General features: G+C 47.3%; 1 protein-coding gene and 1 long non-coding RNA gene across 2 annotated transcripts in view; one reads left to right on the forward strand and one right to left on the reverse strand.

The window, feature by feature from the left end:
- Positions 1-1,041: 1,041 nt before the first annotated feature.
- On the reverse strand, positions 1,042-14,375 carry LOC119621486 (uncharacterized). Its single transcript, XR_012089730.1, has 2 exons — positions 14,087-14,375; positions 1,042-5,305 (listed from the first exon to the last, which is right to left on the reverse strand). It is a non-coding gene; the product is annotated as an uncharacterized lncRNA (long non-coding RNA).
- A 3-nt stretch (positions 14,376-14,378) lies between these two features.
- The window catches only part of PANK2 (pantothenate kinase 2), a 34,165-nt gene continuing 32,116 nt past the window's right edge, over positions 14,379-16,427 (forward strand). The window contains 2 exon segments of the mRNA XM_037990828.2: positions 14,379-14,577; positions 14,579-15,071. Of these exon segments, the coding sequence (XP_037846756.1) occupies positions 14,416-14,577; positions 14,579-15,071 (655 nt within the window). The 5' untranslated portion in view covers positions 14,379-14,415.

Below are 16,427 nucleotides of genomic sequence, written 5' to 3' on the forward strand. Positions count from 1 at the left end.
GCCACCACGCCTGGCTAATTTTTGTATTTTTAGTAGAGATGGGATTTCCCCATGTTGGCCAAGCTGGTCTCGAACTCCTGACTCCAAGTGATCTGCCCACCTTGGCCTCCCAAAGTGCTAGGATTATAGGTAGGAGCCACTGCGCCTGGCCCAAATGACTTTAAAACACAACAATTTTGTGGCTATTAAGATTAAAAAGTCAAAAAATAACATCCTGGTGAGGTTGCAGAGAAAATGGAACACTTATACACTGCTGGTGTGAATATAAATTAGTTCAGCCATTGTGGAAAGCAGTGCTGTGATTTCTCAGAGAACTTAAAACAGAATTACAGTTCGACCCAGCAACCTCACTGCTGGGTATAGACCCAAAGGAATATAAATCATTCTGCCATAAAGATACAGTTGTATGTTCATCACAGCACTATTCACAATAGCAAAGAAATGGAATCAACCTAAATGCCCCATCAACAGTAGACTGGATAAAGAAAATATGGTACATACACCATGGAATACTACACAACTATAAACAGCAATGAGATCTTGTCCTTTGCAGCAACATGGATGCAGCTGGAGGCCATTATTCTAAGGGAACTAATGCAGGAACCAAAAACCAAATACCAAATGTTCTCACTTATAAGGAGAGCTAAACATTGAGTACACATGGACACAAAGAAAGGAACAACAGACACCAGGGCCTGCTTCAGGGTGGAGGGTGTGAGGAGGGAAGGATTAAAAAATGACCTATCTGGTAATATGCTTAATAGCTGGGTGATCAAATCTGTAAACCAAACCCCCGTAACATGCAATTTATCTGTATAACAAACCTGCACACGTACCCCTGAACCTAAAATAAAAGTTTAAAAAATAATAAAACACAACAGTTTTGGTCTTTCATCCCAGTGCAATATATTCCAAGGATAAAAAGAACTGCAAAGAAAATCTTAAACAGTATTCAGCAATCACATTGTAAGTAATAATATTGATATATTTATCCTGAAACTGTTATCTGTTTATTTAATGATAAAGCAAATAAGTAGTTAATGTTGTCAGAACTTGCATTTTCTTTTATTTTTTTTGAGATAGGGTCTCACTCTGTCACCCAGGCTGGAGTGCAGTGGCTTGAACACAGCTCACTGCAGCCTCTACCTCCTGGGCTCAGGTGATCCTCCTGCCTCTCAGCCCTGCCAAGTAGCTGGGACTACAGGCACACACCATCATGCCTGGCTAATTTTTCTGTTTGTTTGTTTTTGAGACAGAGTTTCGCTCTTGTTGCCTAGGCTGGAGTGCAGTGGCGCAATCTCGGCTCACCACAACCTCCGCCTGCCTGGTTCAAGCAATGCTCCTGCCTCAGCCTCCCAAGTAGCTGGGATTACAGGTTCACACCACCACGCCTAGTTAATTTTTGTATTTTTAGTAGAGACGGGGTTTCACCATGTTGGTCAGGCTGGTCTCAAACTCCTGACCTTGTGATCCACCCGCCTTGGCCTCCCAAAGTGCTGGGATTACAGGCATGAGCTACCATGCCCGGCTTTTTTTTTTTTCTTTTCTGAGACTGAGTCTTGCTCTGTCGCCCAGGATGGAGTGCAGTGGTGTGATCTCGGCTCACTGCAAGCTCCGCCTCCCGAGTTCATGCCATTCTCCTGCCTCAGCCTCCCAAGTAGCTGGGACTACAGGCACCTGCCACCACACCCAGGTAATTTTTTGTATTTTTTGTAGAGACACGGTTTCACCATGTTGCCCAGGCTAGTCTTGAACTCCTGACCATTTAAAAAAAAAACAGGCCGGGCGCAGTGGCTCAAGCTTGTAATCCCAGCACTTTGGGAGGCCGAGACAGGCGGATCACGAGGTCAGGAGATTGAGACCATCCTGGCTAACACGGTGAAACCCCGTCTCTACTAAAAAAATACAAAAAACTAGCCGGGCGTGGTGGCGGGTGTCTGTAGTCCCAGCTACTCGGGGGGCTGAGACAGGAGAATGGCGAGAACCCAGGAGGCGGAGTGTGCCGTGAGCCAAGATTGAGCCACTGCACTCCAGCCTGGGATACAGAGCTAGGCTCCGCCTCAAAAAAAAAAAAAATAAAATAAAAATAAAAAAGACCCCGTGGTATATGCTTGTCGTCCTAGCTACTTGGGAGGCTGAGGTGAGAGGATCAGTAGCTCAGAAGGAACTCCAGAACTGAGTTCTGAACAAGTGAAGCTTGAGAGGCAGTGACACGATCATGGCTCACTGCACCCTCCACCTCGACCTCCTGGGCTCAATTGATCCTCCTGCCTTAGCCTTCCAGGTAGCTGAGACTAGAGGAGCGTACCACCATGCCTGGCTAATTTTTTGTACTTTTTGTAGAGATAGGGTTTTGCCATGTTGAACCTGGGAGGCAGAAGTTGCAGTGAGCCGAGATCGCGCCACTGCATTCCAGCCTGGCAACAGAGCAAGACTCCATCTCAAAAAAAAAAAGAAAGGGAGAGCTGGGTGTGGTGGCTCACGCCTGTAATCCCAGCACTTTGTGAGGCCAAGACAGGTGGATCACAAGGTCAGGAGATCGAGACCATCCTGGCCAACATGGTGAAATCCCTTCTCTACTAAAAATACAAAAATTAGCTGGGCTTGGTGGAGCATGCCTGTAATCCCAGCTACTCGGGAGGTTGAGGCAGGAGAATCGCTTGAACCTGGGAGGCAGAGATTCAGTGAGCTGAGATTGCACCACTTCAAAAAAAAAAAAAGACCTTGACTCCAGTGGACTGAAACTCACCAAATAGGTATTAAAAATCCATGAGTTGGCTGGGCATGGTGGCTCACGCCTGTAATCCGTGCTTTGGGAGGCCGAGGTGGGCAGATCACGAGGTCAGGAGTTCGAGACCAGCCTGACCAACAAAATGAAACCCCCATCTCTACTAAAAAAAAAAAAAATACAGGCCAGGTGCGGTTGGTCACGCCTGTAATCCCAGCACTTCAGGAGGCTGAGGCGGGTGGATCACGAGGTCAGGAGATCGAGACCATCCTGGCTAACATGGTAAAACCCCGTCTCTACTAAAAAAAAAAAAAAATACAAAAAAATTAGCCAGGTGTGGTGGTGGGTGCCTGTAGTCCCAGGTACTCGGGAGGCTGAGGCAGGAGAATGGTGCGTACCTGGGAGGCGGAGCTTGCAGTGAGCCGAGATTGCGTCACCGCACTCTAGCCTGGGCGACAGAGACTCCGTCTCAAAAAAAAAAAAAAAAAAAAAACAAAAATTAGCTGGATGTGGTGGCATGCGCCCGTAGTCCCAGCTATTCAGGAGGCCGAGGAAGGAGAATCGCTTGAACCTGAGAGGCAGAAGTTGCAGCAAGCCGAGATCCGCCAATGCACACCAGCCCCTGCGAGACTCTGTCTCAAAAAAAAAAAAGCCAGGCATGGTGGTGCATGCCTGTAATCCCAGCACTTTGGGAGGCCAAGGCGGGCAGACTGTATGAGCTCAGGTGTTCAAGACCACCCTGGGCAACATGATGAAACCTCCCCTCTACCAAAACAGAAAAAATTAGTTGGGCGTGGTGGCACACACTTGTAGTCCCAGCTACTCAGGAGGCTGAGGCAGGAAAATCGCTTGAACCCAGAAGATGGAGGTTGCAGTGAGTCAAGATTGTACCATTGCATTCCAGCCTGGGCGACAGAGCAAGACCCTGTCTCAAAAAAAAAAAAAAAAAAAAAAAAAATTCCATGAGTTCATGGTAATACTAAAAAGAATAGAATTCGTTGCTGACCTCTAGAGGATGCCCCAGGAAACCAACTCATTCTGAAAACTGGTCAGTAAAGGGAAAGAATTGATCCTGCCTTTTCTATTTGAGTAGTTACAGCTCCTCTGGAGGCTGAGGTTGAGGTACTTCAGGATAACAAAGAGTTGATGAGGGAAGATTCTTTATAGAAATATTCCAGTTAGGCCACGTGCGGTGGCTCACGCCTATAATCTCAGCACTTTTGGAGGCCAAGGCAGGCGGATCACTTGAGGTCAGGAGTTACAGACTACACTGGCCAACATGTTGAAACCCCGTCTCTACTAAAAATACAAAAGAAAAGTAGCCGGGTGTCATGGTGCACAGCCGCAATCCCAGCTACTCGGGAGGGTGGGGCAGGAGAATTGCTTGAACCCAGGAGGTGGAAGCTGCGGTGAGCCGAGGGCCCGACACTGCACTCCAGCCTGGGCAACAACAGCAAAACTCCACCTCAAAAAAAAAATTCCAGTTAACCAAGCATAGAGGAAACTACCTGATAAGAAGTGGACTGTAGCCCCTAATGTAAGTAGTTAATGTTATGAATTTCTCTTCTCTTGATGAGATGAATAAAAAGTAAATAGCCAGACACAGTGACTCACACCTGCAATATTTTCACTTATAAGTGGGAGCCACTTTGGGAGGCCAAGGTGGCAGGATCGCTTGAGGCCAGGAGTTTGAGATCAGCCCGGGCAACATAGTGAGACACCTGTCTCTTAAAAAAAAAAAAAAAAATTAGTCGGGTGTGGTGGTGCACACCTGTACCCTGTACCCCCAAGTACTTGGGAGGCTGAAATGGGAGAATCGCTTGAGCCCAGGGGTTTGAGGCTGCAGTAAGCTGTGACTGTGCCATTGTGCTCTTGCTTGGGTGACAGGTTGAGACCCCATCTCAAAAACAAAACAAAAATAGAAAAATAATGTTTAAAAAGGTAAAGAGCATCTGTGAAGAATTCTTTTAAAGAAATCAAACCTGGGCCAGGCACAGTGGCTCACGCCTGTAATCTCAGCACTTTGGAAGGCTGAGGCAGGCAGATCACCTGAGGTTGGGAGTTCGAGATCAGCCTGACCAACATGGAGAAACCCCATCTCTAATAAAAATACAGGGCCGGGCGCGGTGGCTCAAGCCTGTAATCCCAGCACTTTGGGAGGCCGAGACGGGCGGATCACGAGGTCAGGAGATCGAGACCATCCTGGCTAACACGGTGAAACCCCGTCTCTACTAAAAAATACAAAAAATTAGCCAGGCGTGGTGGCGGGCGCCTGTAGTCCCAGCTACTCGGGAGGCTGAGGCAGGAGAATGGCGTGAACCTGGGAGGCGGAGCTTGCAGTGAGCCGAGATTGCGCCACTGCACTCCAGCCTGGGAGACAGCGAGACTCCATGTCAAAAAAAAATAAAAACAAAAATAAAAAATACAGAATTATTCGGGTGTAGTAGTGCATGCCTGTAATCCCAGCTACTCAGGAGGCTGAGGCAGGAGAATCGCTTGAACCTGGGAGGCAGAAGCTGCGGTGAGCCGAGATTGCACCATTGTACTTCAGCCTGGGACACAAGAGTGAAACTCCACCTAAAAAAAAAAAAAAAAGGCAAAGCAATCAAATATAATATGTTAATATATTGATTGCATTTGGAAACTAAATTGATTTTCTAAAAAATGTACTTAACAGACTGGGTCTTGCTATGTTGCCTAGGCTGGACTCAAACCCCTTGTCTCAATCAATCCTCTAGCCTCAGCCTCCACTACAGGCTTTAAGAAATTAGCTCTGAGTCCTTACGGTAGGAAAGCTGTAACTCAGGGTATTGGATCATAGAGAGGCCAGAATTAGGTGGCTTTAAAAATGTAGGCTTGGTCTCCATCATGATTATTTAATTAAGACTCTTGGTTCCGGCTGGGCATGGTGGCTCACGCCAGTAATCCCAGCACTTTGGGAGGCCGAGGTGGGCGGATCACAAGGTCAGGAGATCGAGACTACCCTGGCTAACATGGTGACACTCCGTCTCTACTAAAAAAATACAAAAAAAAAAAAAAAAATTAGCCGGGCATAGTGGCGGGTACCTGTAGTCCAGCTACTTGGGAGGCTGAGGCAGGAGAATGGAATGAATCCAGGAGACGGAGCTCGCAGTGAGCCGAGATTGCGCCACTGCACTCCAGCCTTTCAATGGTGAAAGAGCGAGACTCAATCTCAAAAAAAAACCAAAAAAAAACCCTCTTGTTTCCAAGTAACAGAAGACAATGTAAGCTAGATTAAAATATGGGGTGGGAAACTTAATAAACTTATTTTAATGTTGCAGGGGGAAACATATGGAACCCAGACAGGAAAGTATTCAGCCTAGGAAAGGATAGAAACAGGCAGGACTGGGAGAGCCAGCAAAGCGCTTTTTCTGTTCTGTTCATCTGTTCACTCTTGGATCTCTGTGCAAACCAACTTTTTTTTTTTTTTTTTTTTTTTTTTTTTTTTTTTTTGAGCCACCACACCTGGCTAATTTTTGTATTTTTAGTAGAGATGGGGTTTTGCCATGTTGGCCAGGCTGGTTTCGAACTCCTGACCTCAGGTGATCTGTCTGCCTCGGCTTCCCAAAGCGCTAGGATTACAGGCGTGAGCCACCAAGCCTGGCCGCAAACCAACTTTCCCTGCTTCTTTGCCCCCATGAGGAATGTGGCATCACACTTTGAGAAGTGACTCTATTCCAAGGTGGTAGCCTAATCTATGATCTATAGGAGGAATAGTTGTATATTGGGTAGATGTCAAATATGTCCACTACACAGACATAGTTTTTTTGTTTGTTTGTTTGTTTTTTGAGACAGAGTCTTGCTCTATCACCCAGGCTGGAGTGCAGTGGCGTGATCTCGGCTCACTGCAACCTCTGCCTCCCGGGTTCAAGCAATTCTCTGCCTCAGCCTCCCGAGTAGCTGGGATTACACACGCCTGCCACCATGCCCAGCTAATTTTTTTGTATTTTTAGTAGAGACAGGGTTTCACCAAGTTGGCTAGGCTGGTCTTGAACTCCTGACCTTGTGATCCACCTGTCTCAGCCTTCCAATGTGCTGGGATTACAGGTGTGAGCCACCACACTTGGCCTTTTTTTTTTTTTTTTTTTTTAAAGATGGAGTTTTGCTCTTTCACCCAGGCTGGAGTGCAGTGGCATGATCTCAGCTCAATGCAATCTCTGTCTAAGATGTAGGTATTTTGATGTAGGTATTTTAAGGGATCCTAAACTTGGTACTGTCAGTGTAATCATTCCTTAGCACATGGTATGTGTGCACATATGCACTCACACTCTGAAAGGCACTGGGGGACGTAAAGACGCAAAGTCTTAATCTGATAGCTCTCATATCTAGTTGGTATTATACGATGTGTACACCAAGAATCTTAAGACCAGGAAGTGTGAGATAAATGTCATTGAGAGTGACATAAGGCTGGGCAAGGTGGCTCACACCATAATCCCAGCACTTTAGGAGGCTGATGGGGGCAGATCACTTGAGTTCAGGAGTTTCAGACCACCTTGAGCAATGTTGTAAAACCCTGCCTCTTCAAAAAATACAAAATTAGCCAGGTATAGTGGTATAGACCTGTAGTCCCAGCTACTCGAGTGGCTGAGGTGGGAGGACTACTTGAGCCAGGGAGGTGGAGGTTGCAGTGAGCCATGATTGCGTCATGATTACTCCAGCTTGGGTAACTGAGCCAGACCCTGTCTCAAAAAACAAAACAACAAAACAAAACAAAAAACCATAAAAGATCAGGTTTGGCTGGGTGCAGAGGCTCACGCCTGTAATCCCAACACTGTGGAAGGCTGAGGCGGGTGGATCACCTGAGTTAGGAGTTAAAGACCAGACTGGTGAAACCCTGTTTCTACTAAAAAATACAAAAATTAGCTGGGTGTGGTGGCACGCACCTGTAGTCTCTGCTACTCGGGAGGCTGAGGAAGGAGAATGGGCATGAACCCAGAAAGTGGAGGTTGCAGTGAGCTGAGATCGCGCCACTGCACTCCAGCCTGGGTGATGGAGAGAGACTCTGTCTCAAAAAAAAAAAAAGATCAGGCTTACATTGAACTTTGGTAATCAATGAAGACTTTAAGGAGGAGGTATCATTTGGGCCATGTCATAGAAGTTGGATTGGATTTTGATAAGCAGAAACGTGGCAGGAAGGAATTTTATGTAGAGATGTAGAGATACACTTTGGGAGGCTGAGGCAGGTGGATCACCTGAGGTCGGGAGTTCGAGACCAGTCTGACCAACATGGAGAAACCCCGTCTCTACTAAAAATACAAAAATTAGCTGGGTGTGGTGGTGCATGCCTGTAATCTCAGCTACTTGGGAGGCTAAGGCAGGAGAATTGCTTGAATCCAGGAGGCAGAGGTTGCGATGAGCTGAGATCGTGCCATTGCACTCCAGCCTGGGCAACAAGCGCAAAATTCTGGATTTAAAAAAAAAAAAAAAAAAAAGATGTAGAGATGAAGGATGAGCCAAAGCTGGGTAAGAATAAGGCTTATCTAAACAATTGTGAGATTTGTTTTTTTAGAACAGTTATGCAAGCAAAATAATGAGAAAAAGTGGGAAGATACCAAATGGTGGAGCTCCTTGGATGTCAAGTTGTTTGAACTTCATTCTGTAGGCAAAGAAGCCACCAAAACCTTTTCAACATAGGCAAGATTATAAACAGAAGAATACTTTAATAAGATTACCCTGGGAGCTGTGGGCCTGGAGAGTAGAGACTAGAGGCAGAACATTTAGGAGGCCATTGAAATAAATTACTAATTAGAGCTTTCTGTTTGTGATAGCCACTAGACACTTGTGGCTATTTATTGACTACTTGAAATGTGACTAGTGCCACATGTAGAAATGATAATATTTTGGATATATTGGGTTAAATAAAATATATTAAAATTGTTTCTTTTTTACTTTTTAAAATGTGGCTGCTGGAAAATTTTAAGTTACACATGTGGTTTGCATTATGTTTCTCTTGAACAGTGCTGGATTCAAGGAAAGGGGCAAATGAGGGGGAAGAATCAAGTTACTCAGCAATAGAAATGGCAGTACAGTTAGGAGAATTAAGGAAAATGGGGAAGTGGAACTGTTTAAGAGAAATGAAGACACTTGTTTTTGGGAGAGACATGCTTTTACAAATAGGTTTGTTTGGGAGTGAAAATAATACTAGCTATCAAGCTTTCAAAGTAGAAAGAACCAGATCTTCATTGCCTTCAATATAACAGAGTTGCAAATAATTTCTGCTGAGATGAATTTCTATGTTCTGAGGAATAAGCCGCTCTGTGAAAAAAGGGTTCCATGGTCAACTACATTTAGAAGATGGCTACATACCCAGGCTCCCCTTGGAGATTCATTATGCCCGTTAGCATATTAAAAGCTTTAAGTAGCACTTAACTTTACCTGTATTTCTCAAATGTATTTGCTTTTCTGAGTAACAACTATTAAAGCACTAGACTTGAGTCAGACGTGCTGACTTATGCATATAGTCTCGGCTACTTGGGAGACTGAAGCCATGAGTTCGTTTGAGCACAGGAGTTGGAGGCTGCCAGGAGCTACGATCATGCCACTGCACTCCAGCCTGGGTGAGAGTGAGATCCTTTTTTTTTTTTTTTTTTAAGACAGGGTCTCGCTCTGTGGTCTAGGCTGGAGTGCAGTGGTGCCATCTTGGTTCACTGCAACCTCCTCCTCCCCGGTTCAGGCGATCCTCCCACCTCAGCCTTCTGAGGAGCTGGGACCACAGGCATGTGCCATCATGCCTAATTTTTGTATTTTTGTAGAGATGGGGTTTTGCCATGTTGCCCAGGCTGGTCTCTAACTCCTGAACTCATGTGATCCGCCTGCCTTGGCCTCCCAAAGTGCTGGGATTATAAGTAAGGGCCATCATGCCTGGTCCCAAGATCATGTCTCTTAAAAAGAAAAAAATAGGCTGGGTGCAGTGGCTCATCCCTGTAATCCCAGCACTTTGGGAGGCCAAGGTGAGTGGATCACCTGAGTTGCAGTTCGAGACCACCCTGACCAACATAGCAAAACCCCACCTTTACTAAAAGTACAAAAATTAGCCAGGCATGGTGGTGAGCGCCTGTAATCCCAGCTACTCGGGAGGCTCAGTCAGGAGAATCGCTTGAACCCGGGAGGCGGAGGTTGCAGTGAGCCAAGATCGTGCCATTGCACTCCAGCCTGGGCAAGAGACTCCATCTCAAAAAAATAAATAAATAAATAAATAAATAAATAAATAAATAAAAGCACTAGACTATTAGTAGTTACCAGCAAGTTAACAGTCCAAACCAGGGCTATTTAGTCAAAGATAAGATAGACCTTGAGCTTGAAAACTAAGGGAAAATTTTCATCTTTTTCAATACTTGGGAAGGGATAGGATCTTCCATATTTAGGAAACTGAGTTGTCCTAAACTCATTGTATTTCATCTTGAATTTTCTCTATTTTCTGAGACAAGTGGAGACTTTGTGAAAGCAGTCAACGCTTTCATATTGCCTGTGAGCTCCATTGAGGCCACCAGAATGCCATATGCTAGCCATACTATGCGTATGTATGTGCCCATATAACACACATCTCTGCCCCTTTTCAGCAGTGGACTCTGGGATACAGGCCAGACCTTGGAAGAGTGTCTAGGGGCTTAAGAACTTCATGTTCTTCATAGCTTTGTCCTTTTTTTTTTTTTTTTTACCCCCTCATACCTTTGTCCTTTGAGAGAGACAGTTAAGTAGGTAAGGTCTTCCCAAGTCCTCATACATTACACTCTGGACAAAAGGCCTTGTGTTTGAAAGAGGCCTGATCTACACCCCTCATGTCCTCGGCACCAATGAAGCACAATGACAGGAGAAAAAACTTGGTCTTTAAGCCTCTGTGCCTGGCAATCTTGTGATATCTTTTTTTTTTTTTGAGACGGGGTCTTGCTCTGTCACCCAGGCTGAAGTTCAGTGGTGCCGTCTTGGCTCACTGCATCCTCCACCTCCGGTTTCAAGTGATTCTCCTGCCTCAGCCTCCTGAGTAGCTGGGATTACAGGTGGCCGCCAACACACCCGGCTAATTTTTGTATTTTTAGTGGAGACGGGGTTTCACCATGTTGTCCAGGCATGTCTCGAACTCCTGACCTCAGGTGATCTGCCCACCTTGGCCTCCCAAAGTGTTGGGATTACAGGCGTTAGCCACCATGCCTGGCCTTTGTGATAGTATCTTAATTTTTACTCCTGATGATGCTCTATTTTAGCTGCAAGAAAGCTCAACAGAAGTCGGTCACCTAGCTTCTAGAGAGTAGGAAGAGATGAAGATGTGAATCATTAGGGGGCAGAGGGCGGACTATGGGCTCCAAGATGGCCTCCAGAGATTCTCTTCCTCCTGATATTCATGTCCTTGTGTAGTACCAACCCACACTGAATAGGGCTGACCTGTGTGATAACAGGATATTGCATAAATGATGGAGTATAACTTCCTAGCCTAGGCCATAAAAGACATTGCGATTTCTGTCTTGTTTTCTCATCTGTCACTAGCTCTAGGGAAAGCCTGCTGTCATGTTGAAAGGATACTAACATAGTCCTATGAAGGCCTGCATTGTGAGCTGAGGCCTCCTGCCCACAGCCAGCACCAACTTTCCAGCCATATGAGCAAGCTACCTTGGAACTGGATACCCCAGCCCACTACAGTTTCAGAGGACTGCAACCTCTTGAAAGATTCTGAGCCAGAACCACCCAGCTAATCAATCCTGAATTCCTGACTCACAGAAACTGGGATAATACATACATACTTATTACTGTTTAAGCTGAAGTACCTAGCAATAGGCCTCTAATGTGGTAGATGAGTATTTTGTATGATGTTTTGTCATTGAAATGGCTCTTGATTTTCAAGTCATTCCTTTAGAATCTGGCTAGTTTCTCTGAAGCTCTATGCTTACCATATCTCTTGTACTTATTCTGGCATACACAACCAGAAAGTTGGCTTCTCTCTAGGGGTAAACAACCAGAGAGTGATAAAGAACTTAGTAAATTCTCACTATAATAACCACAGAGAAAGGATGCTGCTTGTTATGTTCATTTTACTTTTTTTTTTTGAGACGGAGTCTTGCTCTGTCTCCCAGGGTGGAGTGCAGTGGTGCGATCTCGGCTCACTGCAAGCTCCACCTCCGGGTTCACGCCATTCTCCTGCCTCAGCCTCCCAAGTACCTGGGACTACAGGCGCCCGCCACCACGCACGGCTAATTTTTTGTATTTTTAGTAGAGATGGGGTTTCACCGTGTTAGCCAGGATGGTCTCGATCTGCTGACCTCGTGATCTGCCCGCCTTGGCCTCCCAAAGTGCTGGGATTACAGGAGTGAGCCACTGTGCCTGGCCTCATTTTACTTTTTTGGGGGGAAAAAAAAATCTAAGTTTAATCATAGGTTTACCTTACTCTGCTCCAAGGCAATTTTTCAATTTTTTAAAAAATAAATGTTTTCTTTAAGTATAATACTCAGAAAAGTACACAAAATGTCTTGATAACATATTACAAAGTGAACACACCCATGTAATCCCTACCCAGATCAAAGAAACAGAGTATCATTAGCCTTCTAGAAGCCTATCTGGTCATCTTCATTTTCTTTTCCTTTTTTTTTCTGAGGCAGAGTCTCACTCTGTTGCCCAGGCTGGAGTGCAGTAGTGCAGTCTTGGCTCACTGCAACCTCTGCCTCCCAGGTTCAAGCAATTCTCCTGCCTCAGCCTCTGGAGTAAGTGGGATTACAGGCATGCACCACCAGGCCCAGCTAAGTTTTGTATTTTTAGTAGAGATAAGGTTTCACCATGTTGGGCCAGGCTGGTCTCAAACTCCTGACCTCCAGTGATCCGCCCGCCTCAGCCTCCCAAAGTGCTTGGATTACAGGTGTAAGTCACTGCATCTGGCCTAATTTTTTAATTTTTTTGTAGAAGTGGTCTCAAACTCATGTGCCTTCTTATTTATTTATTTTAGACATGGAGTCCCACTCTGTCTCCCAGGATGGAGTGCAATGGCACAATATCGGCTCACTGCAACCTCCACCTCCCGGATTCAAGTGATTCTCCTGCCTCAGCCTCCTGAGTAGCTGGGATTACAGGTGCCCACCACCACGCCCAACTAATTTTTGTGTGTGTGTGTGTTTTTTTTTTTTTTTTTGGTAGAGACGGGGTTTCACTGTGTCGGCCAGGCTGGTCTCAAACTCCTGACCTTGTGATCCACACGCCTTGGCCTCCCAAAGTGCTGGGATTACAGGCATGAGCCACCACACCTGGCCGCCTTCTTTTAGTTATCATAAGGCAGGCAGTAGCTGAATTTCTTAGGAATCCAGGCTCTGTCATTCTTTAGGCTTTGTGTTTCTGGATAAGTTGACTCATCATCCAAATGTTACTGCAAGGACTACGTGAGATGCTGAGGCAGTGGGCAAATTGTGTAAAAATACTACTGTTTCAAGTGTTTTGATGTTAGAGTTCATCTTGCCAGCCAAGGGATGATGATACTTTGATTCTTCAGGATGATCAGAGCTCACAGACTTGGATGGAAGCTCCCTCAGGTCAAGGAGGACCACATTTTTTGAGGGGTGGGGAGAGGAGGCAGAAAGAGAGGCAATGTTAGCCACTGAGATTTAGAAGAGTAGCTACAGCTGTTTTTGGTTCTTGTGGATCTACCTGTGTTGGCTTCCTGCAGGAGCTAAAATTTCCCGAGCTAGTCCTACAGCGAGGGGAGCTGACGTGGAGTGGGCATGAGAATTCTATTCAACAAGCACAAGTGAAGCTCAACCTTTTTGTTCATCCTGCTACAACCAATTATTATGGGGGAAGGGAAATAAGGATCACTGCCCAAGGGGCATTACAGTCTCCCCAGGGAGGCACTCTTTTTTTTTTTTTTTTTTTTTGAGACGGAGTTTCGTTCTTGCTGCGAAATCTCAGGTCACTCAAACCTCCGCCTCCCGAGTTCAAGCGATTTTCCTGCCTCAGCTTTCCAAGTAGCTGGGATTATAGGCATGGGCCACCACGCCCCGCTAATAGGGAGGCACTTTTCATTAGCCCACAGTCCAGTTAAACTTGACGGAATGAGGAAGTGACCTGGGAGTACAGAACAGAATGGGATCCTTCCGGACTTGGGCAGCCTTTGGTAGTGGGCATGCTTGGAAGGGTCAGGGTCTCAGGCCTGGAGGTGACCAATTTTTCTCTCCGAAAGAGAAAGGAAGATGATTAAAAAAAAAAAAAATTCCACGCTCCAAAGCGGCAGCCAAATCCTTCTATGTCCCCCAATGCATCACCCAGAAAGGGGCTCCAGACTCTCCTGCAAAAGGCCAACTCTACTTCCCGGCTCCCACTTCCCCTCCTTCCCCACAGGAGGGTGGCGAAGGATTTATAACCCACCTCTTTCTTTCAGTTGCCATGGAGACAAGCCCCAGTCCTTTCACTCCTTCTGGTACCTCTCTCTCCAACGCTGGCGGAAAGGAGGCGGCTTAGCCCAAACATGCTGGGGGAGGGGCTGGCGACCTCGACGGCAGCTGCGGAACCAGGCCGAGGGACAAAGGCTAAGGTCAGCCGCGTCAAGCCCTTTCATCTGCCGACGACCAGCGGCCAGACACTGCGGGAGCATTGCTGGGCTGGAGGAGGGCTCGAGCTACTAGGACGGCACGGAGAAGCGGGGTGGGACTTGGGGTCGCCTCAGGAGAGTTCCGCGGCCCGGGGCGGGCAGAGGCATGCACCGTGGGGGCAGACGGCTGGGGTGGATGAGGAGGCACGGGCCCTTCCACCCACGCGTCCATTGGGCGGCGCCGCCATCACTCTCTTCTGGACTACACCGCCTTCTCCTCCTCCGCGGAACCAGGATCCCCTCCTCCACCACCCTCTCCCCGCCCCTGTCACGGGAGCCTCTCATTGGACGGGGGCATGGTCAATCCTCCTCGAGTTAGGGAGTCGATTGGACGCGAGGCCTTCGGGCCGCCCCCAGCCTCGTCGGATTGGCTTCCTGCGCGTTGGCGCAACGGAAGAGGCGGCCGGCCGAAGGCGCGCCTCTGCTCCAGCTGGACTGCCGCGGAGAAGGGGAGGAGTTCGACGCTGGGGGGCTTGCTCGGGCGGCAGCGGTGGCTGCTGCGGATGGGAGCGGGCCGGCTCGGCGCGCCCATGGAGCGCCACGGCAGGGCCTCCGCCACCTCCGTCTCGTCGGGTGGGGGGCAGGCGGCCGGAGGCCCCGAAGGGCGGCGGCAGGAGCCACTGCGGCGCCGGGCGAGCAGCGCGTCGGTACCCGCGGTCGGGGCCTCAGCGGAGGGCGCGAGGCGGGACCGACTGGGCTCCTACAGCGGCCCCACCTCGGTCTCCCGCCAGCGCGTCGAAAGCCTAAGGAAAAAGCGGCCGCGTAAGTGTCCCGTGGGGCGCCCTCCCGGCCCGCCCTGCCCCCCTTCCGGCCCACCCTGTCCCCTTCCGGCCCCGCCGCTGTTTTTCCCGCTCGCGAACACTGTTCCCGCACGGTGGTCCGTCGTTGGTGCTTGGCTGACATCCGGCTGGAGGCCTCGTGTGCTCCGAAAGCGATACCTGCGGGGGCCCCCCCGCACCCATTGGTATGCACTTCCCGCTTGTTGAAGTGGAGGGCTTTTCCCCAGCACCCGTCTTCCCTTTTCTTAGCTCCTTGGGCATTCTTTTCCGGAGGGTCACATGATTTTATCCTCGTGAAGGCTTCTTTTGACTCATTTCCACCTCCTCTCCCCCCAGATCCTTTGAATCCCCAATGCTTGTTTTCCGTGGGCTTCCAAAGAGCTGCTGTCTAATATTTAAGTCCCTTTTATTCGTCAATTTCGGGCTTACTGGAAAATGGGTCGCTGCCTTTTGAGTTGCTACAGGCCTAAAACTGTATTCCGTGCACCTCTAAGGTGGCTGCCCTTCTTCCCATGAGAATCCAGGTCATCTCTCACCCACATATCCCCTCCGTTTTCCTTCCGTCTGTTTGCAGGTACTCACGATTCAGAACTATGGCATTCTGGGCAGTAAGGTTCTTTGTTTTGAGGAGAAACTACATCTCTCTGAATTTTGCCTTGGAAGTTGCATACGCTCTTCCCAAAGAATCGGTTTCCCCATTTTAGGTTTCTTTTTCTGTGTTGTGTATTTTCTCCCCTTTACAAGTCTTCAATTCAGGACCGCTGCCTGGCAGCCATTGCTGCTGTTAAAAGTATCAATTGTCCTGATACTGTAATATGAGCTTTACAGTATGATGCCGTTTTACATATGGTTGGACTTTTTGGTGGGTGTTGCCAGATTCCTATTTCAGGAAATTGACTTGTTTAAATGCGGATTGTGAGAGGGAGGGAGAATGGCAAGATGTGTGTGAGATCTTTATTGGATAGTCTTGTACCTTAGCCCAGTCACCCAGCTGCTTTTTTGAATCTTCTCTGATTTGGATGATTAAATGTAGTTCTATGATGCTGTGAAAAGTTTGGGAGTTTTCAGTTCTTTTGTCTTTTTCCATCTTCTTGCAACAGATTTGGAAAACAGATTCTTAACCTGTGCCATTTTCAGAGTCAGTCACCTAGTTTTATTTGAGAAGCACCTGAGTTTGAAGCAATGCAAAATATAAAATCCTTCATGGTTTTGTATTACATTGTTGGAAATAGATGTAAATTCCAAATATTCAGCAAATAAGAATACAGTCATTAGCCACAAGGGTTTTTTTGGTTTGTTTTTTGTTTTTTAGTTTGAGACAGCGTCTTGTTCTGTTGCC

This window comes from Chlorocebus sabaeus, chromosome 2 (genome assembly GCF_047675955.1).
Source record: "Chlorocebus sabaeus isolate Y175 chromosome 2, mChlSab1.0.hap1, whole genome shotgun sequence".
NCBI lineage: Eukaryota > Metazoa > Chordata > Mammalia > Primates > Cercopithecidae > Chlorocebus > Chlorocebus sabaeus.